This window comes from Coregonus lavaretus, assembly GCF_964263955.1.
Source record: "Coregonus lavaretus genome assembly, contig: HAP1_SCAFFOLD_1507, whole genome shotgun sequence".
NCBI lineage: Eukaryota > Metazoa > Chordata > Actinopteri > Salmoniformes > Salmonidae > Coregonus > Coregonus lavaretus.
The window spans coordinates 83,417-110,034 of record NW_028164690.1 but is presented as its reverse complement, the minus strand read 5'-3'; the positions used below and the strand labels follow the sequence as shown (position 1 = coordinate 110,034).

General features: G+C 42.4%; 2 protein-coding genes across 2 annotated transcripts; both read right to left on the bottom strand.

The window, feature by feature from the left end:
* Window positions 1-8,582: 8,582 nt before the first annotated feature.
* LOC311116752 (uncharacterized protein) lies at window positions 8,583-16,995 on the bottom strand. The gene is made up of 8 exons (XM_084191793.1): window positions 16,856-16,995; window positions 16,254-16,420; window positions 14,785-14,933; window positions 14,069-14,258; window positions 13,468-13,625; window positions 11,334-11,384; window positions 9,211-9,231; window positions 8,583-8,959 (listed from the first exon to the last, which is right to left on the bottom strand). Exons 2-8 carry the CDS (start codon window positions 16,312-16,314, stop codon window positions 8,855-8,857), a joined length of 735 nt encoding a protein of 244 aa, XP_084047919.1. The 5' UTR covers window positions 16,315-16,420; window positions 16,856-16,995; the 3' UTR covers window positions 8,583-8,854.
* Window positions 16,996-19,878: 2,883 nt separating this feature from the next.
* On the bottom strand, window positions 19,879-21,272 carry LOC311116750 (cytotoxic T-lymphocyte protein 4-like; the record flags this gene model as incomplete). Its single annotated transcript, XM_084191792.1, has 4 exons — window positions 19,879-19,965; window positions 20,126-20,265; window positions 20,519-20,920; window positions 21,215-21,272. The coding sequence occupies 4 exons, from the start codon at window positions 21,270-21,272 to the stop codon at window positions 19,879-19,881; spliced, it is 687 nt and encodes a 228-aa protein (XP_084047918.1).
* Between the last annotated feature and the right edge of the window lie 5,346 nt (window positions 21,273-26,618).

Genomic DNA, 26,618 nt, shown 5'->3' with positions numbered 1-26,618 from the left:
AAGGCACAGATCTGAGGAAGGGTACTAAAACATTTCAGCAGCATTGATGGTCCCCAAGAACACAGTGGCCTTCATCATTCTTAAATGGAAGAAATGTGGAACCACCAAGACTCTTCCTAGAGCTGGCCAAACTGAGCAATCGGGGGAGTAGGGCCTTGGTCAGGGAGGTGACCAAGAACCCGATGGTCACTCTGACAGAGCTCCAGAGTTTCTCTGTGGAGATGGGAGAACCTTCAAGAATGACAACCATCTCTGCAGCACTTCACCAATCAGGCCTTTATGGTAGAGTGGCCAGACGGAAGCCACTCCTCAGTAAAAGGCAAATGACATCCCGCTTGTTTGCCAAAAGGCACCTAAAGGACTCTCAGACCATGAGAAACAAAATTCTCTGGTCTGATGAAACCAAGATTGAACTCTTTGGCCTTTATGCCAAGCGTCACGTCTGGAGGAAACCTGGCACCATCCTTACGGTGAAGCATGTTGGTGGCAGCATCTTGCTGTGGGGATGCTTTTCAGCGGCAGGGACTGGGAGACTGGGGATCGAGGGAAAGATGAACGGAGCAAAGTACAGAGAGATCCTTGATGAAAACCTGCTCCAAAGCGCTCAGGACCTCAGACTGGGGTGAAGGTTCACCTTGCAACAGGACAACAACCTTAAGCACACAGCCAAGAAAATGCAGGAGTGGCTTCGGGACAAGTCTCTGAATGTCCTTGAGTGGCCCAGCCAGAGCCCGGACTTGAACCCAATCGAGCATCTCTGGAGAGACCTGAAGATAGCTGTGAAGCGACACTCCCCACACAACCTGACAGAGCTTGAGAGGATCTGCAGATAAGAATGGAAGAAACTCCCCAAATACAGGGGTGCCAAGCTTGTAGCGTCATACCCAAGAAGACTTGAGGCTGTAATCGCTTGAGGCTGTATGTCTGAATACATATGCAATTGTGCAATTGTGATATTTCTGGGGGTTTTATTTTGATAAATTATCAACAATTTCTCAAACCCTGTTTTTGCTTTGTCATTATGGGGTATTGTGTGTAGATTGATGAGGGGAAAAGCAATTTAACCCATTTTAGAATAAGGCTGTAATGTAACAAAATGTGGAAAAAGTCAAAGGGTCTGAATACTTTCCGAATACACTGTAGGTTCTCTCTGCCTACAGTGGCTTGCGAAAGTATTCACCCCCATTGGCATTTTTTGGGGGGTTTGAATCATTTGATTTACACAACATGCCTACCACTTGCAAAATATTTCTTATTGTGAAACAAACTTGAGAGTGCATAACTATTCACCCCCCCCCCCCCCCCCCCAAAGTCAATACTTTGTAGAGCCACCTTTTGCAGCAATTACAGCTGCAAGTCTGTTGGGGTATGTCTCTATAAGCTTGGCACATCTAGCCACTGGGATGTTTGCCCATTCTTCAAGGCAATTCTGCTCCAGCTGGATGGGTTCCGCTGGTGTACAGCAATCTTTAAGTCATACCACAGATTCTCAATTGGATTGAGGTTTGGGCTTTGACTAGGCCATTCCAAGACATTTAAATGTTTCCTCTTAAACCACTTGAGTGTTGCTTTAGCAGTATGCTTAGGGTCATTGTCCTGCTGGAAGGTGAACCTTCGTCCCAGTCTCAAATCTCTGGAAGACTGAAATAGGTTTCCCTCAAGAATTTCCCTGTATTTAGCGCCATCCATCATTCCTTCAATTCTGACCAGTTTCCCAGTCCCTGCAGATGAAAAACATCCCCACAGCATTATGCTTTCACCACCATGCTTCACTGTGGGGATGTTGTTCTCGGAGTAATGAGAAGTGTTGGGTTTGCACCAGACATAGCGTTTTCCTTGATGGCCAAAAAGCTCAATATTAGTCTCATCTGACCAGAGTACCTTCTTCCATATGTTTGGGGAGTCTCCCACATGCCTTTTGGCGAACACCAAACATGTTTGCTTATTTCTTTCTTTAAGCAATGGCTTTTTTCTGGCCACTCTTCCATAAAGCCCAGCTCTGTGGAGTGTACGGCTTAAAGTGGTCCTATGGACAGATACTCCAATCTCCGCTGTGGAGCTTTGCAGCTCCTTCAGGGTTATCTTTGGTCTCTTTGTTGCCTCTCTGATTAATGTACTCCTTGCCTGGTCCGTGAGCTTTGGTTGGTGGCCCTCTCTTGGCAGGTTTGTTGTGGTGCCATATTCTTTCAATTTTTTTATAATGGATTTAATGGTGCTCCGTGGGATGTTCAAAGTTTCAGATATTTTATAACCCAACCCTGATCTGTACTTCTCCACAACTTTCTCCCTGACCTGTTTGGGCTTCATGGTGCCGCTTGCTTGGTGGTGCCCCTTGCTTAGTGGTGTTGCAGACTCTGGGGCCTTTCAGAACAGGTGTGTATATATACTGAGATCATGTGACAGATCATGTGACACTTAGATTGCACACAGGTGGACTTTATTTAACTAATTATGTGACTTCTGAAGGTAATTGGTTGCACCAGATCTTATTTAGGGGCTTCATAGCAAAGGGGGTGAATCCATATGCACTCACCACTTTTTGTTATTTATTCTTTAGAATTTTTTGAAACAAGTTTTTTTTTTCATTTCACTTCAACAAGTCGGACAATTTTGTGTATGTCCATTACATGAAATCCAAATAAAAATCCATTTAAATTACAGGTTGTAATGCAACAAAATAGGAAAAACGCGAAGGGGTTGAATACTTTTTTGCAAACACATAAAGGAATGATAATATATATGTTCTCCATGCCTGTACACATAAAGGAATTGTATTATATACTTGTTCTCTATGCCTATACACATAAAGGAATTATATTATATACATGTTCTCTGTGCCTGTACACATAAAGGAATGATAATATATACATTTTCTCTGTGCCTGTACACATAAAGGAATGATAATATATACATTTTCTCTGTGCCTGTACATATAAAGGAATGATAATATATACATTTTCTCTGTGCCTGTACATATAAAGGAGTGATGAGGAGCTAACCATGCTACTAAATGCTAGCTTACTCAGGTAATTGACACGCTTAGCTGCTGACATAAACAATATTACAGGTTTACTAAAGTCTGAGGGAGATTATTATTATTATTATTATTATTATTATTATTATGTGGTGTGCTAACTTAAAACTGTAAAGGATTAATGCAATGGAAACAGTGACGTGAAATGCAATAACGCACACTTAATGGGAACACCGTAATGTATTAACAGCCAGGAATACTGATAACTACTGGACTCCTTGACCATGACTGAGGACTGCACCAGGAGCACGACCAGAAGGCGCACTGTGCAGGAAGTGATGCCACATCTTCAGTGAGAACAGTGCCCTGTGCAGGAAGTGATGTCATGTCTACAGTGAGAACAGGGCCCTGTGCAGGAAGTGATGTCATGTCTACAGTGAGAACAGGGCCCTGTGCAGGGAGTGATGTCATGTCTACAGTGAGAACAGGGCCCTGTGCAGGAAGTGATGTCATGTCTACAGTGAGAACAGGGCACTGTGCAGGAAGTGATGTCATGTCTACAGTGAGAACAGGGCCCTGTGCAGGGAGTGATGTCACGTCTACAGTGAGAACAGGGCGCTGTGCAGGAAGTGATGTCACGTCTACAGTGAGAACAGGGCGCTGTGCAGGAAGTGATGTCACGTCTACAGTGAGAACAGGGCGCTGTGCAGGAAGTGATGTCATGTCTACAGAGAGAACAGGGCGCTGTGCAGGAAGTGATGTCACGTCTACAGTGAGAGCAGGGCGCTGTGCAGGAAGTGATGTCATGTCTACAGTGAGAACAGGGCGCTGTGCAGGAAGTGATGTCACGTCTACAGTGAGAACAGGGCGCTGTGCAGGAAGTGATGTCACGTCTACAGTGAGAACAGGGCGCTGTGCAGGAAGTGATGTCACGTCTACAGAGAGAACAGGGCCCTGTGCAGGAAGTGATGTCACATCTTCAGTGAGAACAGGGCCCTGTGCAGGAAGTGATGTCACATCTTCAGTGAGAACAGGGCGCTGTGCAGGAAGTGATGTCATGTCTTCAGTGAGAACAGGGCCCTGTGCAGGAAGTGATGTCACGTCTACAGTGAGAACAGGGCGCTGTGCAGGAAGTGATGTCACGTCTACAGTGAGAACAGGGCGCTGTGCAGGAAGTGATGTCACGTCTTCAGTGAGAACAGGGCGCTGTGCAGGAAGTGATGTCACGTCTACAGTGAGAACAGGGCCCTGTGCAGGAAGTGATGTCACGTCTACAGTGAGAACAGGGCGCTGTGCAGGAAGTGATGTCACGTCTACAGAGAGAACAGGGCGCTGTGCAGGAAGTGATGTCACGTCTACAGAGAGAACAGGGCCCTGTGCAGGAAGTGATGTCACGTCTACAGTGAGAACAGGGCGCTGTGCAGGAAGTGATGTCACGTCTACAGTGAGAACAGGGCGCTGTGCAGGAAGTGATGTCACGTCTACAGTGAGAACAGGGCGCTGTGCAGGAAGTGATGTCACGTCTACAGTGAGAACAGGGCGCTGTGCAGGAAGTGATGTCACGTCTACAGTGAGAACAGGGCCCTGTGCAGGAAGTGATGTCATGTCTTCAGTGAGAACAGGGCGCTGTGCAGGAAGTGATGTCACGTCTACAGAGAGAACAGGGCGCTGTGCAGGAAGTGATGTCACGTCTACAGAGAGAACAGGGCCCTGTGCAGGAAGTGATGTCACGTCTACAGTGAGAACAGGGCGCTGTGCAGGAAGTGATGTCACGTCTACAGTGAGAACAGGGCGCTGTGCAGGAAGTGATGTCACGTCTACAGAGAGAACAGGGCGCTGTGCAGGAAGTGATGTCACGTCTACAGAGAGAACAGGGCCCTGTGCAGGAAGTGATGTCACGTCTACAGAGAGAACAGGGCGCTGTGCAGGAAGTGATGTCACGTCTACAGAGAGAACAGGGCCCTGTGCAGGAAGTGATGTCACGTCTACAGAGAGAACAGGGCGCTGTGCAGGAAGTGATGTCACGTCTACAGAGAGAACAGGGCGCTGTGCAGGAAGTGATGTCACGTCTACAGAGAGAACAGGGCCCTGTGCAGGAAGTGATGTCACGTCTACAGTGAGAACAGGGCGCTGTGCAGGAAGTGATGTCACGTCTACAGTGAGAACAGGGTGCTGTGCAGGAAGTGATGTCACGTCTACAGTGAGAACAGGGCGCTGTGCAGGAAGTGATGTCATGTCTACAGAGAGAACAGGGCGCTGTATAGGAAGTGATGTCACGTCTACAGTGAGAACAGGGCGCTGTGCAGGAAGTGATGTCACGTCTACAGTGAGAACAGGGCGCTGTGCAGGAAGTGATGTCACGTCTACAGTGAGAACAGGGTGCTGTGCAGGAAGTGATGTCATGTCTACAGTGAGAACAGGGCGCTGTGCAGGAAGTGATGTCACGTCTACAGTGAGAACAGGGCGCTGTGCAGGAAGTGATGTCACGTCTACAGTGAGAACAGGGCGCTGTGCAGGAAGTGATGTCACGTCTACAGTGAGAACAGGGCGCTGTGCAGGAAGTGATGTCACGTCTACAGTGAGAACAGGGCGCTGTGCAGGAAGTGATGTCACGTCTACAGTGAGAACAGGGCGCTGTGCAGGAAGTGATGTCACGTCTACAGTGAGAACAGGGCCCTGTGCAGGAAGTGATGTCACGTCTACAGTGAGAACAGGGCGCTGTGCAGGAAGTGATGTCACGTCTACAGTGAGAACAGGGCCCTGTGCAGGAAGTGATGTCATGTCTACAGTGAGAACAGGGCGCTGTGCAGGAAGTGATGTCACGTCTACAGTGAGAACAGGGCGAGAGAGGCAGCTTTTCGTACAACTGTACTGAATTATTATTATTATTATTATTATTATTATTATTATTATTATTATTATGATTATGATTATGATTATTATTATTATTATTATTATTATTATTATTATTATTATTATTATTTTTTTCACCTTTATTTAACCAGGTAAGCCGGTTGAGAACAGGTTCTCATTTACAACTGCGACCTGGCCAAGATAAAGCAAAGCAGTGCGATAAAAACAACAACACAGAGTTACATATGGGGTAAAACAAAACAAAGTAAAAAATACAACAGAAATAAATATATATACAGTGTGTGCAAATGTAGCAAGTTATGGAGGTAAGGCAATAAATAGGCTATAGTGCAAAATAATTACAATTAGTATTAACACTGGAATGATAGATGTGCAAGAGATGATGTGCAAATAGAGATACTGGGGTACAAATGAGCAAAATAAATAACAATATAGGGATGAGGTAGTTGGGCGGGCTAATTTCAGATGGGCTGTGTACAGGTGCAGTGATCGGTAAGGTGCTCTGACAACTGACACTTAAAGTTAGTGAGGGAGATAAGTGTCTCCAGCTTCAGAGATTTTTGCAATTTGTTCCAGTCATTGGCAGCAGAGAACTGGAAGGAATGGCGGCCAAAGGAGGTGTTGGCTTTGGGGATGACCAGTGAGATATACCTGCTGGAGCGCATACTACGGGTGGGTGTTGCTATGGTGACCAATGAGCTAAGATAAGGCGGGGATTTGCCTAGCAGTGATTTATAGATGACCTGGAGCCAGTGGGTTTGGCGACGAACATGTAGTGAGGACCAACCAACAAGAGCGTACAGGTCACAGTGGTGGGTAGTATATGGGGCTTTGGAGACAAAACGGATGGCACTGTGATAGACTACATCCAATTTGCTGACTAGAGTGTTGGAGGCTATTTTGTAAATGACATCGCCGAAGTCAAGGATCGGTAGGATAGTCAGTTTTACGAGGGCATGTTTGGCATGAGTGAAGGAGGCTTTGTTGCAAAATAGGAAACCGATTCTAGATTTAACTTTGGATTGGAGATTCTTAATGTGAGTCTGGAAGGAGAGTTTACAGTCTAACCAGACACCTAGATATTTGTAGTTGTCCACATACTCTAGGTCAGACCCGTCGAGAGTAGTGATTCTAGTCGGGTGGGCGGGTGCAAGCAGCGTTCGGTTGAAGAGCATGCATTTAGTTTTACTAGTGTTTAAGAGCAGTTGGAGGCTACTGAAGGAGTATTGTATGGCATTGAAGCTCGTTTGGAGGTTTGTTAACACAGTGTCCAATGAAGGGCCAGATGTATACAAAATGGTGTCGTCTGCGTAGAGGTGGATCTGAGAGTTCTGTTTGTTAACTTGGCTTTCAAAAACTTTTGAAAGGCAGGGCAGGATGGATATGGGTCTGTAACAGTTTGGATCTAGAGTGTCACCCCCTTTGAAGAGGGGGATGACCGCGGCAGCTTTCCAATCTCTGGGGATCTCAGACGTTACGAAAGAGAGGTTGAACAGGCTAGTAATAGGGGTTGCGACAATTTCGGCGGCTAGTTTTAGAAAGAAAGGGTCCAGATTGTCTAGCCCAGATGATTTGTAGGGGTCCAGATTTTGCAGCTCTTTCAGAACATCAGCTGTCTGGATTTGTGTGAAGGAGAAGCGGGGGGGTGCATGGGCAAGTTGCAGCGGAGGGTGCAGAGCTGGTGGCCGGGGTAGTGGTAGCCAGGTGGAAAGCATGGCCAGCCGTAGCAAAATGCTTGTTGAAATTCTCGATTATTGTAGATTTATCGGTGGTGATAGTGTTTCCTAGCCTCAGTGCAGTGGGCAGCTGGGAGGAAGTGCTCTTATTTTCCATGGACTTTACAGTGTCCCAAAACTTTTTGGAGTTAGTGCTACATGATGCAAATTTCTGTTTGAAAAAGTTAGCCTTTGCTTTCCTAACTGCTTGTGTATATTGGTTCCTAACTTCCCTGAAAAGTTGCATATCGAGGGGGCTATTTGATGCTAATGCAGAACCAAATGTACAAATGAAGGATATTGCATTATTTCTACCTTCTTGTACCTACTCAGGATACATCCCCATGAAGAGCACGACATTCATATCATCGTTATGCATTTCTGTATAGTACAGATCAGAGACCCATGATTAAATTATATTACCGTAATTCCATTACCGGGTGTAAATCCACTTCACTTACTGTAGTTCAATAACCAAAATATATGTTTTCAAATTCAAGTTGTCATATCATAGCTGACACCCCATTCTTTCTGCAGACATCTTTTAATCTTAATTCGGAGCAGATATTTAACAGGGTTTTGGTAAAACGTGGTCGCATAAAAAACAGAGAGAGATTTTACCGTAATTCTGTTACCAAACTTTGCATCTTCACAGTTCTTCCAGTAAATGTGTTTTTGTTAAACTTTAAAATTAATGTTTTTTTGTTGTTGTTGTTGTTTTTTAATGAAAAAATGAAAAATCGGAGACTCAGCATTATTTTGTATTTTATTATTTTATCTTTAAAGCATAATTCCTTTAGTGTGGGAGTTCCCATATCACTCTCTCTCCAATATGCATCATATGTTTATTGAAATTCAATTTGAATATAACAAGCAGCAGTTGTTTTGTTTCTACAATCATTGTGACTAGTCGGAAAGCCCTACTTAAGCACTTACATCAAACACATTCTAGACTAGTAAGCAGCATCCCACTGAGCAAAAACACAACGTTGTTTTCACGTCATTTTTTTTTTTTTTTTGTGATAAAGCTCAATCAACGTGGAAAACCGATTGGATTTGCAAAAAGTCATCAACGTAAAGGAATTCTTTTTTTCACCCAACTTTTAACCTTTTTTGAATGATTAGTTCACGTTGAATTCACGTTAGTTGACAACTCAACCAAACGTAAAACAGAACCAGACGTTGAGCTGACGTCTGTGCCCAGTGGGATAGAATGTTGGGCTTCAAAGTGAATGGTTCTAGAATCTGATTGATTGATCCAACTGATCAGTTGAAGGTCGCTTTATTTTGGTCAGCAATTGAGTTGGGAGTTGTGGTGGTTGGATTGTGAGGCTCTCACTCCAACTGGCACCTTCCTCATATCCATGTAGGTTGAATTAATGTTCCCTCTTCCCCTCTGAAATACAGCAAATATGTCAACTTTAACCATTTAGCATTTACCCTTTTAGACTTTAATGATAAAGTGTGATCATTGAAAGGGTAGATCATTATTTTATGACAGGCAATGACATGGCTGACATGGATTATTAGTGTTCCTAAACCAGGAGGAAAGACCCCTTGGATTTTAACATGAAATTAGATCATATTGCTGACAAGTTAAAATGACTGTTGTGAAACGTTGGAAGCATATATATTGATCATTCTCACCGTAGGCTGGGGCTGATTAGGCTGAGGAAACATATTAGAACAGAAACATATTATATTAACATTAAATATATATTAGAACAGAAACGTATTATTTTAACATTTTCATTATTGTGTTTTGAAGATTATGTCCAATATATTGGCTTCAATTATGTGCCTTTATACAGTGCATTCGGAAAGTATTCAGACCCCTTGACATTTTGTTACGTTACAGCCTTATTCTAAAATTGATTAAATAAAACAATGTCCTCATCATTCTACACACAATACCCCATAATGACAAAGTGAAAACAGGTTAAAAAAATTAATTTATATAAATATATAAAAAAATAACTGAAATATCACATTTACAAGGGTCTGAATACCTACGTAAATAAGGTATTTCTGTGTTTGTATTTATTTTATTTTTCTTCTTTATTTGTTGTTTTTGTTTGTTTTTAGGGGGTAGATCAGCTTTAATATTGCAGATAGATTGTAACTTCCATCAATGTAATTGTCTGCATCACTTCCAATCCCCCATGTTTTTTTTTTCTCACAAATATACAGTGGGGGAAAAAAGTATTTAGTCAGCCACCAATTGTGCAAGTTCTCCCACTTAAAAAGATGAGAGAGGCCTGTAATTTTCATCATAGGTACACGTCAACTATGACAGACAAATTTAGATTTTTTTTCTCCAGAAAATCACATTGTAGGATTTTTAATGAATTTATTTGCAAATTATGGTGGAAAATAAGGCCTCTCTCATCTTTTTAAGTGGGAGAACTTGCACAATTGGTGGCTGACTAAATACTTTTTTTCCCCACTGTACATATATTCATCATCAATCATTTCTTTGCCAGTGGGCAAACGTACAAAATCAGCAGGGGATCAAATACTTTTTTCTTCACTATATATATATATATATATATATATATATATATATATATATACACACACACACACAGACATACACACATACATATCCTTTTTTAAATTATATTTCCCACCCCTTCCCTAATTGGAGTAAACTAGTGAACAAAAATGCTTAGGCCTCTACTTCCAGCTTATACATACTATATACATTTTATGGACATTTTACAATAATTATATTTTGTTTGTTTTTACTCATGAACTTCCTCCGATCATTTTCATGATGTCCATCCGGTTTGCTTCTATATGCCATATCTTTCTAACTGTGCTCTTTCAGAAAAGCTCCCAACCTATAACCTATATACTTATTATGGACACAGTATGTTTTACATTAGTTATCTTGTTGTTATTAGTTGTTGTTAGTTGTTATTAGTCCCAACCTTCAGCTCCATTCAACCCCTCCCATCTATCTCTTAACACCATCCATATTGGATTTCTATTTGCTATATATTTTTCAACTGTACTGTGATGTCTTACAAAAGTTTTGAACCTTTCTACTCTCATTGTTTCTACAGATCGTAAATTGAAAATAAACAATTTTGCTAAAAGTATTATTATATTATTGATCGATTGACTATGACTTTTCAGATCACCCAGTAGTGCTATCTGCAGGGTTAGCTCCAGGTAAATATTGCAATCCTTTAGCCATTCCTGGACCTGTGTCCAAAAACAAGCTACAAATGGACAGTACCAAAACAAATGATCTAATGATTCTGTCTCTTCGCAGCAAAATCTGCAGAACTGGGAAGATTGTATCCCCCATATAAATAACATTCTATTTTATATAATAATTTAAATTGAAAAATTCTAAGTTTTGAATCCGGTGTCGTTTTGCGTATCAGTTCATAAACACTATGCTTAGGAATCGTTATGTCAAAAATCTCTTCCCAACTATTTTGCAATCTATATGGGACGGCTGTCAGTGTGTTTTCACTTTGTCATTATGGGTATTGTGTGTAGATTGATGAGGAAAACAATTACTTTAATCCATTTAGAATAAGGCTGTAACGTAACAAAATGTGGAAAAAGTCAAGGGGTCTGAATACCTTCCGAATGCACCGTAACTGTGCAATTATGTGTTTTTCACTGCAACAACTGAAATCAGTGTAAACGCTTTAGGTTGTGCCAGCATTTCAAACGTAATCTGTGTTCTGGAAACCTAGTCCTATATTGGTTGGACTCAAATCTTATCTCTCGTTAAAAAAAAGGATCCAAACCTGCATGGGGACGTATGTCAGCGAATCATACAGCTCCTCTGATCGCATGACCTGAGAAAATGACCCCAAAACACATCAGAGAAGAAAGCAAAATAATAATCCGGTGCTCAGTTGGCCATGAATAACATTAAGGAAGAGTAACTCAGCTGGCCATGAATAACATTAAGGAAGAGAAACTCAGCTGGCCATGAATAACATTAAGGAAGGGAAACTCAGCTGGCCATGAATAACATTAAGGAAGAGAAACTCAGCTGGCCATGAATAACACTTAGGAAGAGAAACTCAGCTGGCCATGAATAACATTAAGGAAGAGAAACTCAGCTGGCCATGAATAACATTAAGGAAGAGAAACTCAGCTGGCCATGAATAACATTAAGGAAGAGTAACTCAGCTGGCCATGACTAACATTAAGGAAGAGAAACTCAGCTGGCCATGAATAACATTAAGGAAGAGAAACTCAGCTGGCCATGAATAACATTAAGGAAGAGTAACTCAGCTGGCCATGAATAACATTAAGGAAGAGAAACTCAGCTGGCCATGAATAACATTAAGGAAGAGAAACTCAGCTGTCCATGAATAACATTAAGGAAGAGTAACTCAGCTGGCCATGAATAACATTAAGGAAGAGAAACTCAGCTGGCCATGAATAACATTAAGGAAGAGAAACTCAGCTGGCCACGAATAACATTAAGGAAGAGAAACTCAGCTGGCCATGAATAACATTAAGGAAGAGAAACTCAGCTGGCCATGAATAACATTAAGGAAGAGAAACTCAGCTGGCCATGAATAACATTAAGGAAGAGAAACTCAGCTGGCCATGAATAACATTAAGGAAGAGTAACTCAGCTGGCCATGAATAACATTAAGGAAGAGAAACTCAGCTGGCCATGAATAACATTAAGGAAGAGAAACTCAGCTGGCCATGAATAACATTAAGGAAGAGAAACTCAGCTGGCCATGAATAACATTAAGGAAGAGAAACTCAGCTGGCCATGAATAACATTAAGGAAGAGAAACTCAGCTGGCCATGAATAACATTAAGGAAGAGTAACTCAGCTGGCCATGAATAACATTAAGGAAGAGAAACTCAGCTGGCCATGAATAACATTAAGGAAGAGAAACTCAGCTGGCCATGAATAACATTAAGGAAGAGTAACTCAGCTGGCCATGAATAACATTAAGGAAGAGAAACTCAGCTGGCCATGAATAACATTAAGGAAGAGAAACTCAGCTGGCCATGAATAACATTAAGGAAGAGAAACTCAGCTGGCCATGAATAACATTAAGGAAGAGTAACTCAGCTGGCCATGAATAACATTAAGGAAGAGAAACTCAGCTGGCCATGAATAACATTAAGGAAGAGAAACTCAGCTGGCCACGAATAACATTAAGGAAGAGAAACTCAGCTGGCCACGAATAACATTAAGGAAGAGAAACTCAGCTGGCCATGAATAACATTAAGGAAAAGAAACTCAGCTGGCCATGAATAACATTAAGGAAGAGAAACTCAGCTGGCCATGAATAACATTAAGGAAGAGAAACTCAGCTGGCCATGAATAACATTAAGGAAGAGAAACTCAGCTGGCCATGAATAACATTAAGGAAGAGAAACTCAACTGGCCATGAATAACATTAAGGAAGAGAAACTCAGCTGGCCATGAATAACATTAAGGAAGAGAAACTCAGCTGGCCATGAATAACATTAAGGAAGAGTAACTCAGCTGGCCATGAATAACATTAAGGAAGAGAAACTCAGCTGGCCATGAATAACATTAAGGAAGAGTAACTCAGCTGGCCATGAATAACATTAAGGAAGAGAAACTCAGCTGGCCATGAATAACATTAAGGAAGAGAAACTCAGCTGGCCATGAATAACATTAAGGAAGAGTAACTCAGCTGGCCATGAATAACATTAAGGAAGAGAAACTCAGCTGGCCATGAATAACATTAAGGAAGAGAAACTCAGCTTTGACATGAATACTCTATAAAGTGTTGAAATAATGATGGCTTTGACATGAATACTACATAAAGTGTTCCTAACACAAGTTGTACTTGAAGCCTGTTGGTTTGTTTTCCTCTCTGACATTTCAATCAGCCAATCAGCTGTAAAGGTGTATATTATAATGAGTCTGACCCTTAGCCTGATATAGAAGAAGGTGATGGTAAAGCTGTAGAGACAGAGAAACGTAGACAGGCCAATCACAATCCACTTCAGTTGGACAATCAGCTCAGCCTCAGGAGACTCGGGTGCAGGGGAAGGACACACAGGGACAGCAGCATCTCCTGCCAGTCCTGGGAACAGACAGTAAAACATGGAATATCTTCCAACACAACCTTCTCCTGAAAACATACAGTATTGCAGACACAACAGAGGAGGAAACAGAGTTCAGACGTGATGAAATGCATTATCATTATACATTACGAAGGTACTTCATGGAATATCTAGAAACTACCTTCTGCCATTTAGACACTGCAGTAATTCCTAGAGGATTTGCATTGGTAAATGATGCAATCAATATCAAATGCAATATTTAGTTACATACTGTAGCCTTTCATCAGATCTTATTTGAACATACCAAACATAGACCACAGGAAATCAATCTAAGGCTGTGTCCCAAATCTCACCCTATTGCGTATAGTGTATGGTGCAGATCTCTGGTCAAAAGTAGTGCCTTAAATAGGGATTACAGCATTTGGGACAGAACCTAAATGTACAAGGCAAATGTTCCACTAACCTGGCAGCAGTTTGGTGAATGTTTTCCCCCGTACAGTCCTGATGGGCTTCATGGGTATAGGAGATGATATGGAGAACTCACACTGGAACAGATCACTGATGTCCTCAGCTTTTAAGTTGTGTAATGTGAACTTGTACTGGTTCCATGTCACCTTCATGCTGGTGCAGTCAGCCACCTGAGTGTTATTCACCTAATAATAATAATAATAATAATAATACATTTAATTCATATAGCACTTTTCATTGCAGAGGAATCTCAGTACTCTACGTAGGCAGAAACTAAACAACAAACAAACAATAAAGTCAAAAAATATAAAGTAGTAAAGTAGTAAAGTAGTAACATTATGAAATTATAAAGTTGTAAAGTTGTAAAGTTGTAAAGTTGTAAAGTTGTAAAGCTATAAAGTCGTAAAGCCGTAATGTCATAAAGTTGTAAAGTTATAAAGTCGTAAAGCCGTAAAGTCGTAAAGCCGTAAAGTCATAAAGTTGAATTGAATTGAATTGAATTGAAGAATCAAGGCAGTTAAAATAACAGGGCTAAAATAGTATTCACAGATAAGCTAGTCTGTAGACGGAGCGGCTTTCAGATGGTCAGGGAGAGCATTCCACAGGTGAGGAGAAAGGAAGCAGACTGCCCCATGGTCTGGAGACCTGTCATGGGAGATGTCTGGAGCTTAGTGTGTGAGGTGGCTCATGAGCAGCGATTAGGTCACTCACCTGACAGACCATGCTAACATCAGAGTTTTTGAGTCTGTTCAGCCTGGCGTCAATGACAAAGTCTTCCTTTGGGTCTGTGTGATTACAGGTGATGGAGACAGTACCGTCAGGGTTAACCGTCTGGGTCACAGGCTGCGTCACCTGAAACACTGGGAGGGGAGACAGTCAGAGTCAAACAAGAAGAGAGTAGATAACATACAGTAGAATCTCAATGTAAAGTGATTTTAGGAAACACTTTTCTCACAAGAAATGAATCCATGGAAAACAATGGTATTTTAGACAGCCACATTTCCTGTGGCCTTTCATCCCAAACGGAGTGAAGAGGATAAACCTATATACATCTCCATGACTTTTTTTAGTTATTATGAGTCAGGTGGATGTAAATACAATCTCAATTTTCCTGAATTAATGACATTGCTAATATTATATCTATTATATCTAATGGAACATAAGGTAGAGTTATCACCGTGGCTGTATCTAACATACTATATCTAAAGGAACATAAGGTAGAGTTGTCACGATAAGGTAGAGTTGTCACTATAAGGTAAAGTTGTCACGATAAGGTAAAGTTGTCACGATAAGGTAAAGTTGTCACTATAAGGTAGAGTTGTCACTATAAGGTAAAGTTGTTACGATAAGGTAAAGTTGTCACTATAAGGTAAAGTTGTTACGATAAGATAAAGTTGTTACTATAAGGTAAAGTTGTCACGATAAGGTAAAGTTGTTACTATAAGGTAAAGTTGTTACTATAAGGTAAAGTTGTTACTATAAGGTAAAGTTGTTACTATAAGGTAAAGTTGTCACGATAAGGTCAAGTTGTTACTATAAGGTCAAGTTGTCACGATAAGGTAAAGTTGTTACTATAAGGTAAAGTTGTTACTATAAGGTAAAGTTGTTACTATAAGGTAAAGTTGTTACTATAAGGTAGAGTTGTCACTATAAGGTAAAGTTGTTACGATAAGGTAAAGTTGTCACTATAAGGTAAAGTTGTTACGATAAGATAAAGTTGTTACTATAAGGTAAAGTTGTCACGATAAGGTAAAGTTGTTACTATAAGGTAAAGTTGTTACTATAAGGTAAAGTTGTTACTATAAGGTAAAGTTGTTACTATAAGGTAAAGTTGTCACGATAAGGTCAAGTTGTTACTATAAGGTCAAGTTGTCACGATAAGGTAAAGTTGTTACGATAAGATAAAGTTGTTACTATAAGGTAAAGTTGTCACGATAAGGTAAAGTTGTCACGATAAGGTAAAGTTGTTACTATAAGGTCAAGTTGTCACTATAAGGTAAAGTTGTTACGATAAGATAAAGTTGTTACTATAAGGTAAAGTTGTCACGATAAGGTAAAGTTGTTACGATAAGATAAAGTTGTTACTATAAGGTAAAGCTGTCACGATAAGGTAAAGTTGTTACGATAAGGTAAAGTTGTCACGATAAGGTAAAGTTGTTACGATAAGGTAAAGTTCTCACCATGGCAGGGGCACAGAAGGGTAAAGAGACAGGCAGCCACAGAGATGAGTCTCCCTCTCATTTCAGCTCTTCTTCTTTAACCTGAACAGTGATGACTAGTGGGGAAAATCTCTTCTTATAACTCTCCAGCTCTCCTCCTATCACAGGGCTTCATGTGGTATACTTGTCTGTCATTGCAGTATCACAGACAATGTGGTAAATTGGGTTAAAGTACAGCTGGATTTAGACTAAATCAGGTGTTGTCTATGATTTATTTAATGTCATTTTGAAAATATTGATAAAGATGTCCCCTCACATTTATTTTTAATATCTAACGTCTATTATTATCACATGAATATGGTAGACCATTTCATAGGCTAAAATGGTTAGTAACTGAATATGGTCTTTTGTGTGGTTAAAGTGATGCTGTAGCAGTCCTTCACATGGTGAAGACTGAGGACTTGTTCGTGGTGGAACACGACCCACTTCTGACCACACTGGACAATCTTTCTAGTTGTGTATTTTTTTTGTGCCACGTTTTTTTTCGATTTAGTAAATATGGAAATATGGAGACATTGGCAGTTCCAATAGAATAGATAGAGTTAGCTTTAGAGGTTCCTTACCAGTGGCTTGGTTGTGTTTAGCTGTGAAGTTGTTAACTCCACTAAATACGGTAGTTTCAGCACGATACCTTGTCAGTTAATAAATGTACATATTATCCTTTTTCTCTGTTGGCCGTCATTCTTTTTTTTTTTTTGTATCTGCTGTACCAGCATGTTTACGGACATTTTCTGCTGTCAGAAAAAGGAAAAACCCTTTGATTTGAAACTAGGTAAGCGGTTGGTGTTAATGCCACATCCTGTTGTGTTTAAGTGTTTTTCTCTGAAGTTTGTCACTAGGAACTAGACCTAAAATCAGTCAGCAGTAAAGTGGCTGGGTTTGCATTCCAAATAACACCCTATTCCCTACACATTTAACATTTTAGTCATTTAGCAGACGCTCTCATCCAGAGCGACTTACAGTTAGTGAGTGCATAAATTTTTTCTTACTGGCCCCCCCGTGGGAAACGAACCCACAACCCTGGCGTTGCAAGCGCCATGCTCTACCAACTGAGCTACAGGGGACCCATAGAGCTCTGGTCAAAAGTAGTGCACTACGTAGGGAATAGGGTATACCATTTGGGACGCCGCCTAGCTTTAGTCTCTAGAAGGAGAGGCCTCCTGCTGGTTCCGTTGAAGACAATCAAGCGCAGCTAAAGCATTTGAAGTAAATTTCAAATGGTGTTTGAACCCAGGCCTGCTGCGTGGGGCCCAATGGCATCCTGTTGTTATGCTGTGTGCGCACACGCTGGGACCTGCGTCCCAAACGGCACTCCATTCCCTACAAAGTGCCCTATGGGCCCAGGTTAAAAGCAGTGCACTATATAGGGAATAGGGTTGTCGTTTGGGACGCAGCCAGATACTGAGAGATGGATTTGATAGAGAAGGATTGATAATGAAGAAGTGTTTTGAGGTTTGATTAACTTTTCTTTCTTATTATTACAATAGTAACAAAATAAGATCAAATTATAGGAATATTTTTTAGAAAACGTTGTTGTGGGGTCAACGGTCAGAGTTCTTGGCACCTGGTAATCTACAATGCCTTCAGAAAGTATTCATTATTCCACATGTTGTTGTGTTACAGCCTAAAAAAAATTCTCCCCCATTTACACACAATACTCCATAATGAAAAAGTGAAAATGTGTTTTTAGAAATGTTTGCTAATTTTATTGAAAATTGAGTAATTAAATACCTCATTTACATAAGTATTCACACCCCTGAGTCAACACATGTTAGAATCACCTTCGACAGCGATTACAGCTGTGAGTGTTTCTGAGTAAGTCTCTAAGAGCTTTGGTAATCTGGATTGTACAATATTTGCGCATTATTCTTTTTTAAATTCTTCAAGCTCTGTCAAGTTGGTTGTGATCATTGCTAGACAACCATTTTCAAGTATTATTATAGATTTTCAAGCCGATTTAAGTCAAAAATGTAACTAGGCCGGCCACTCAGGAATATTCAATGTATATTTGGCCTTGTGTTATTGTCCTGCTGAAAGGTGGATTTGTCTCCCAGTGTCTGTTGGAAAGCAGACTGAACCAGGTTTTCCTCTAGAACGTTGCCTGTTCTTAGCTCCATTCCTTTTCTTTTATCCTGAAAAACTCCCTTGCCGATGACAAGCACACCCATAACATGATGCAGCCACCACCAGGATGCATGTTTTGGAATATTTTCATTCTGTACAGGCTTCTTTCTTTTCACTCTGTCAATAAGGTTAGTATTATGGAGTAACTACAATGTTGTTGATCCATCCTCAGTTTTCTCCTATTACAGCCATTAAACTCTGTAACTGTTTTAAAGTCACCATTGGCCTCATGGTGAAATCCCTGAGCGGTTTCCTTCCTCTCCAGCAACTGAGTTAGGAAGGACGCCTGTGTCATTGTAGTGACTGGGTGTATTGATACACCATCCAAAGTGTAATTAATAACTTCACCATGCTCAAAGGGATATTCAATGTCTGCTTTTTAATTTTTACCCATCTACCAATAGGTGCCCTTCTTTGTGAGGCATTGGAAAACCTCCCTGGTGTTTGTGGTTGAAACTGCTCGACTGAGGGACCTTACAGATAATTGTATGTGTGGGGTACAGAGATGAGGTAGTACTTCAAAAACCATGTTAAACACTATTATTGCACACAGAGTGAGTCCACACAGCTTATTATGTGACTCGTTAAGCACATTTTTACTCCTGAACTTATTTAGGCTTGCCAGAACAAAGTTGAATACTTATTGATGCAAGACATTTCAGCGTTTAATTTCTAATTAATTCGTAAACATTTCTAAAAACATAATTCCACTTTGACATGATGTGGTGTTGTGTGTAGGCCAATGACACACAATCTCAATTGAATCAATTTTAAATTCAGGCTGTAACAATAAAATGTGGAAAAAGTCAAGGGGTGTGAATACTTTCTGAAGGCAATGTATATCATGAATTTAATTACCATAAGGGTAAAGAATTGTTCAGCTATACTGGTCTTGAAAAGACACACATTTTAGGATTTTGTGAGTGATTGGTAAATTAATATTTATAAAGGTAATACTAATCACAATAGCCTACACACGCTACGGATGTTTATTTTATATTCTTCAGATGTCAGCTTTCGATCCAGACAGGAAGAGATAACACAACATAGGGCTGTCTGGAGTCTCGACCACAATCTCAATATGGATCTTGAATCGTGGTCTACTGTTTTGAGTTGGTCAAAGAAATCTCAGTAAATGATGACTGTTAGTATCTCAGTAGTCAGTAGGCCTACGGTAGTTAGTGCCATCTAGATATGAGTGCTACTGGGGAAATCTCTGAGTGATGCTGAAGTAGCTAAGATTATCATCACACGCTGAGAGAACTAACCAATAACCAATGGGCTGTTCTACAAAGCATTTATTTATAAGAAATGACAGTGACAAAGACGGAAATTATAGATCAAAAGCAAACAATTTATTTTAGGCTATTGTAGACTTGATTTTACTAGTCTGCAATTTCTTTATATCGCAACACAATGAAACATATAGAATGGAATAAAAAATACATTTCTTAAAAATTCTTCACTGGAAGTTGCCATAATCAAATTTTCCGTCATTCTGTGATATCATTGGTGTCATTGCTCCAAACCTTCTCTTCCTCTGTAGAACCTAGAAGGTAAATACATTATTATATCTATTAAATAGACATAGAGTATCAACAGTAGTGATTCTTGTTATCAGCTTAATGCTGCTCATGAATTTTCAACAAAACAGACAGTCTACCGAGGAGTGATCATTGTTAAAGCAGAAGTTGTTTGCAAGGGCTCACCTGGTGAACGAGGAGGATGGTAATAGCAGAGATTACTATTAAGATGGTGGCAGCGGCCAGTCCTGCTAGGGGTAATCTGACCGATGTTTCTCCTATATCATCTCTTCTCTGGGCCTCTGGGGTAAAGCACCTTGGTTCCTCTACAGAAAGTCACCACACAGAGTCTTTAACAGTCACATCATAATTCAATATACCATATTGGTTTGAGAACTAGGGCTCAATCCCAACTTCAAATTTGCATCTTTAACCCAACCCAAATTCTCAAACAAATCACAACTTCAAAGCATGAATCAAAGTCCACATGATAGCTACCATCATAATGTCTGTATGTATCATTAGCAGTAAGCCCTTCGATCTATCTCTTCTCAATACACAGTAGCATTACAGTATTACCTGTTATGTGGAGAAGGGTGCCGTTCCCAAACCTCCTGAGGTACGGCGGGGGGTACAGGACTTCTATAGCGCAGCGGTATAGGTCAGTGTCATTACCCTGGAGACCAGAGATAGTCAGGTTCACCCTGCCTGGACCCAACCGGCCCTGGCAATGCACCTTCCTCTCTCCCTCTCCCTCTCCCTCTCCCTCTCCATCTCCCTCTCCATCCGTCTGGAAGGCTGTCTCGTTGTGGGTGAAGGAGGAGGTGCACACCTTCTGTTTCTCCTGCTCCCCGTACATCCCCCGGTACAGAGTGACCCTTAGCTCCTCCGGTTCATGTCTCCCTGTGTGGTGGTAGGAGCAGAACAGCTCTACCTCACCACGATGACCCACCGCACGGTACGGCTGGGAAACCTTCAGGGCTGGAGAGAGATGGTTGAGAGAGAAGGATAGAGAGAGAGAAAGAGAGAGAGAGAGACGGTGAGAGAGAGAGAGAGAGCAGAGAGACAGAGGGAGGAAAAGGTCAGATTCCCTCACTGCTGTTGCTGAGCTTGTATCTTATACAGCTGCACATCATCGAGAAGTAGAGGTCCGTCCAATAACACCTGAGGTCCCAACAACACAATTCAACAACTAACTCTGCATTGGCGCAACGCTTTACTAAATCTAATCCTTGACTAAAGAAAGGTCTTGTATCATATTTGAAGAGTACTCACCATTCCACGCTGGGAGGCAAAGACTGAGACAGAGAAATGGCAACAGGCTGAGACTCATGATGACAAGAAGAAATGTACCTCCAAAAAGAATCTAGTCAGACTTTTATATATTACCAAGTGTTTCGGAAAGAGTTTGAAATCGTGCTCTGATGCACATGCCATAGAAGCCCATAGGTGCCTCAGTACCAGTAATACTAAACCACATAATCAGCTGTACAGTTCACTATTCTGGTAAAAGAGATTCCATTAAACAACGGAAAATATGCAAAGTGAATATAAAAAGAGAGAGAAAAAAAAAAAACCTAAAGTGTAACAATGAACTGATTAGTCATAATGAAAATGCTGATTTGTGATATTTTAGCTTTTTTTGACGTCATGACAGCGTCGATTGGAACTTCTTTGGTGCTGCAGTGATAACACTCAGAACCAATGATAGAGTGGAGCAGAAGCGATAGGGGTTACACCCGTATTATGTCAGATAAAGTGGTTTGTCTGATTCCCATATGGGGTCCTGGTCAGAATTACTGCCCTATCAAGGGAATAGGTTGACATTTGAATTAGGGGTTATCCACCTATTTACCAACGGCAATCAATATTTATGTGTGCTTACAGTATACGTGAGGTTATGTGAAACTGCTCAGAGATTTGTAGTAGACAGGAGCTTTAATAAGATTTGAACTGTTTCCTAGAATGGGTTTGAAAACATCAAGGAGGCATCCCAAACGGCACCCTATTCCTTATATAGTGCACTACTATTGACCAGAGCACTATGGACCCTGGTCAAACGGAGTGCACTACTATTGACCAGAGCACTATGGACCCTGGTCAAAAGGAGTGCAATACTATTGACCAGAGCACTATGGACCCTGGTCAAAAGGAGTGCACTACATAGGAAATAGGGTGCAACTTGGGCCTGAGCCCTACCGTGTCACAAGGAAGAACCTCTGGTTAGGGCCCAACACGAGGGTGTAAAGTTAAAATCACACATTAACATTCTCCATCCTTCACTTCTGCAACACACAAACAGCTTCACACAGTCTGATAATGTTTGATCATTTCTGTGGCTCTTGACTATCACCGGCATCACCCTGTAATATTACAACTTGACATTATAAAAAATCATGACTATAATCTGGAATATGAAATCATAATTTATATGACATAATCTGTATTATAAAACTGGTAGTTTGGATCCTGGATGCTGATTGGCTGAAACAACATTTCATACGTGTGTATATCAGACAATATACCATGGGTACGACACAAAAACACTAGTTTAATGTTCTTTATGTTGGTAACCAGTGTACAGTAAGGCACCTCGGGAGTTTGTGGTATATGGCCAATATACCATGTCCAGGAACTCAGCTTCGTGTTGTATCCAGTGGTGTAGTGGAGGGTGTACCAGGTATTCTCCAGTGGTGTAGTGGAGGGTGTACCAGGTATTCTCCAGTGGTGTAGTGGAGGGTATACCAGGTATTCTCCAGTGGTGTAGTGGAGGGTATACCAGGTATTCTCCAGTGGTGTAGTGGAGGGTGTACCAGGTATTCTCCAGTGGTGTAGTGGAGGGTATACCAGGTATTCTCCAGTGGTGTAGTGGAGGGTATACCAGGTATACTCCAGTGGTGTAGTGGAGGGTATACCAGGTATACTCCAGTGGTGTAGTGGAGGGTGTACCAGGTATTCTCCAGTGGTGTAGTGGAGGGTATACCAGGTATTCTCCAGTGGTGTAGTGGAGGGTATACCAGGTATACTCCAGTGGTGTAGTGGAGGGTATACCAGGTATACTCCAGTGGTGTAGTGGAGGGTATACCAGGTATTCTCCAGTGGTGTAGTGGAGGGTATACCAGGTATACTCCAGTGGTGTAGTGGAGGGTATACCAGGTATTCTCCAGTGGTGTAGTGGAGGGTATTCTCCAGTGGTGTAGTGGAGGGTATACCAGGTATTCTCCAGTGGTGTAGTGGAGGGTGTACCAGGTATTCTCCAGTGGTGTAGTGGAGGGGTATACCAGGTATTCTCCAGTGGTGTAGTGGAGGGTATACCAGGTATACTCCAGTGGTGTAGTGGAGGGTATACCAGGTATTCTCCAGTGGTGTAGTGGAGGGTATACCAGGTATTCTCCAGTGGTGTAGTGGAGGGTATACCAGGTATTCTCCAGTGGTGTAGTGGAGGGTATACCAGGTATTCTCCAGTGGTGTAGTGGAGGGTATACCAGGTATACTCCAGTGGTGTAGTGGAGGGTATACCAGGTATTCTCCAGTGGTGTAGTGGAGGGTATACCAGGTATTCTCCAGTGGTGTAGTGGAGGGTATACCAGGTATTCTCCAGTGGTGTAGTGGAGGGTATACCAGGTATTCTCCAGTGGTGTAGTGGAGGGTATACCAGGTATTCTCCAGTGGTGTAGTGGAGGGTGTACCAGGTATTCTCCAGTGGTGTAGTGGAGGGTATACCAGGTATTCTCCAGTGGTGTAGTGGAGGGTATACCAGGTATTCTCCAGTGGTGTAGTGGAGGGGTATACCAGGTATTCTCCAGTGGTGTAGTGGAGGGTATACCAGGTATTCTCCAGTGGTGTAGTGGAGGGTATACCAGGTATTCTCCAGTGGTGTAGTGGAGGGTATACCAGGTATTCTCCAGTGGTGTAGTGGAGGGTATACCAGGTATTCTCCAGTGGTGTAGTGGAGGGTATACCAGGTATTCTCCAGTGGTGTAGTGGAGGGTATACCAGGTATTCTCCAGTAGTGTAGTGGAGGGTGTACCAGGTATTCTCCAGTGGTGTAGTGGAAAGTATACCAGGTATTCTCCAGTGGTTAGTGGAGGGTATACCAGGTATTCTCCAGTGGTGTAGTGGAGGGGTATACCAGGTATTCTCCAGTGGTGTAGTGGAGGGTATACCAGGTATTCTCCAGTGGTGTAGTGGAGGGTGTACCAGGTATTCTCCAGTGGTGTAGTGGAGGGTGTACCAGGTATTCTCCAGTGGTGTAGTGGAGGGTATACCAGGTATTCTCCAGTGGTGTAGTGGAGGGTATACCAGGTATTCTCCAGTGGTGTAGTGGAGGGTATACCAGGTATTCTCCAGTGGTGTAGTGGAGGGTATACCAGGTATTCTCCAGTGGTGTAGTGGAGGGTATACCAGGTATTCTCCAGTGGTGTAGTGGAGGGTATACCAGGTATTCTCCAGTGGTGTAGTGGAGGGTGTACCAGGTATTCTCCAGTGGTGTAGTGGAGGGTATACCAGGTATTCTCCAGTGGTGTAGTGGAGGGTATACCAGGTATTCTCCAGTGGTGTAGTGGAGGGTATACCAGGTATTCTCCAGTGGTGTATTGGAGGGTATACCAGGTATTCTCCAGTGGTGTAGTGGAGGGTATACCAGGTATTCTCCAGTGGTGTAGTGGAGGGTATACCAGGTATACTCCAGTGGTGTAGTGGAGGGTATACCAGGTATTCTCCAGTGGTGTAGTGGAGGGTATACCAGGTATTCTCCAGTGGTGTAGTGGAGGGGTATACCAGGTATTCTCCAGTGGTGTAGTGGAGGGTGTACCAGGTATTCTCCAGTGGTGTAGTGGAGGGTGTACCAGGTATTCTCCAGTGGTGTAGTGGAGGGTGTACCAGGTATTCTCCAGTGGTGTAGTGGAGGGTATACCAGGTATTCTCCAGTGGTGTAGTGGAGGGTATACCAGGTATTCTCCAGTGGTGTAGTGGAGGGTGTACCAGGTATTCTCCAGTGGTGTAGTGGAGGGTGTACCAGGTATTCTCCAGTGGTGTAGTGGAGGGTATACCAGGTATTCTCCAGTGGTGTAGTGGAGGGTGTACCAGGTATTCTCCAGTGGTGTAGTGGAGGGTATACCAGGTATTCTCCAGTGGTGTAGTGGAGGGTATACCAGGTATTCTCCAGTGGTGTAGTGGAGGGTATACCAGGTATTCTCCAGTGGTGTAGTGGAGGGTATACCAGGTATTCTCCAGTGGTGTAGTGGAGGGTGTACCAGGTATTCTCCAGTGGTGTAGTGGAGGGTATACCAGGTATTCTCCAGTGGTGTAGTGGAGGGTATACCAGGTATCCTCCAGTGGTGTAGTGGAGGGTATACCAGGTATTCTCCAGTGGTGTAGTGGAGGGTATACCAGGTATTCTCCAGTGGTGTAGTGGAGGGTATACCAGGTATTCTCCAGTGGTGTAGTGGAGGGTATACCAGGTATTCTCCAGTGGTGTAGTGGAGGGTATACCAGGTATTCTCCAGTGGTGTAGGGAGGGTATACCAGGTATTCTCCAGTGGTGTAGTGGAGGGTATACCAGGTATTCTCCAGTGGTGTAGTGGAGGGTATACCAGGTATTCTCCAGTGGTGTAGTGGAGGGTATACCAGGTATTCTCCAGTGGTGTAGTGGAGGGTATACCAGGTATTCTCCAGTGGTGTTGTGGAGGGTGTACCAGGTATTCTCCAGTGGAGTAGTGGAGTGTATACCAGGTATTCTCCAGTGGTGTAGTGGAGGGTGTACCAGGTATTCTCCAGTGGTGTAGTGGAGGGTATACCAGGTATTCTCCAGTGGTGTAGTGGAGGGTATACCAGGTATACTCCAGTGGTGTAGTGGAGGGTATACCAGGTATTCTCCAGTGGTGTAGTGGAGGGTGTACCAGGTATTCTCCAGTGGAGTAGTGGAGGGTATACCAGGTATTCTCCAGTGGTGTAGTGGAGGGTATACCAGGTATTCTCCAGTGGTGTAGTGGAGGGTATTCTCCAGTGGTGTAGTGGAGGGTATACCAGGTATTCTCCAGTGGTGTAGTGGAGGGTATTCTCCAGTGGTGTAGAGGAGGGTATTCTCCAGTGGTGTAGTGGAGGGTATACCAGGTATTCTCCAGTGGTGTAGTGGAGGGGTATACCAGGTATTCTCCAGTGGTGTAGTGGAGGGTATACCAGGTATTCTCCAGTGGTGTAGTGGAGGGTATACCAGGTATTCTCCAGTGGTGTAGTGGAGGGTATACCAGGTATTCTCCAGTGGTGTAGTGGAGGGTATACCAGGTATTCTCCAGTGGTGTAGTGGAGGGTGTACCAGGTATTCTCCAGTGGTGTAGTGGAGGGTATACCAGGTATACTCCAGTGGTGTAGTGGAGAGTATACCAGGTATTCTCCAGTGGTGTAGTGGAGGGTATTCTCCAGTGGTGTAGTGGAGGGTGTACCAGGTATTCTCCAGTGGAGTAGTGGAGGGTATACCAGGTATTCTCCAGTGGTGTAGTGGAGGGTATACCAGGTATTCTCCAGTGGTGTAGTGGAGGGTATTCTCCAGTGGTATAGTGGAGGGTATACCAGGTATTCTCCAGTGGTGTAGTGGAGGGTATACCAGGTATTCTCCAGTGGTGTAGTGGAGGGTATACCAGGTATCCTCCAGTGGTGTAGTGGAGGGTATACCAGGTAT

Excerpts from the sequence above, each read along its gene's own strand:
- LOC311116752 (XM_084191793.1), bottom strand. The coding sequence starts at position 16,314 with ATGAGAGGGAGACTCATCTCTGTGGCTGCCTGTCTCTTTACCCTTCTG. Across the intron at positions 14,259-14,784 it reads ATGTTAGCATGGTCTGTCAG|GTGAATAACACTCAGGTGGC; the intron begins GTGAGTGACCTA and ends TATTATTATTAG. Across the intron at positions 9,232-11,333 it reads TGACATACGTCCCCATGCAG|CCTAATCAGCCCCAGCCTAC; the intron begins GTTTGGATCCTT and ends ATGTTTCCTCAG.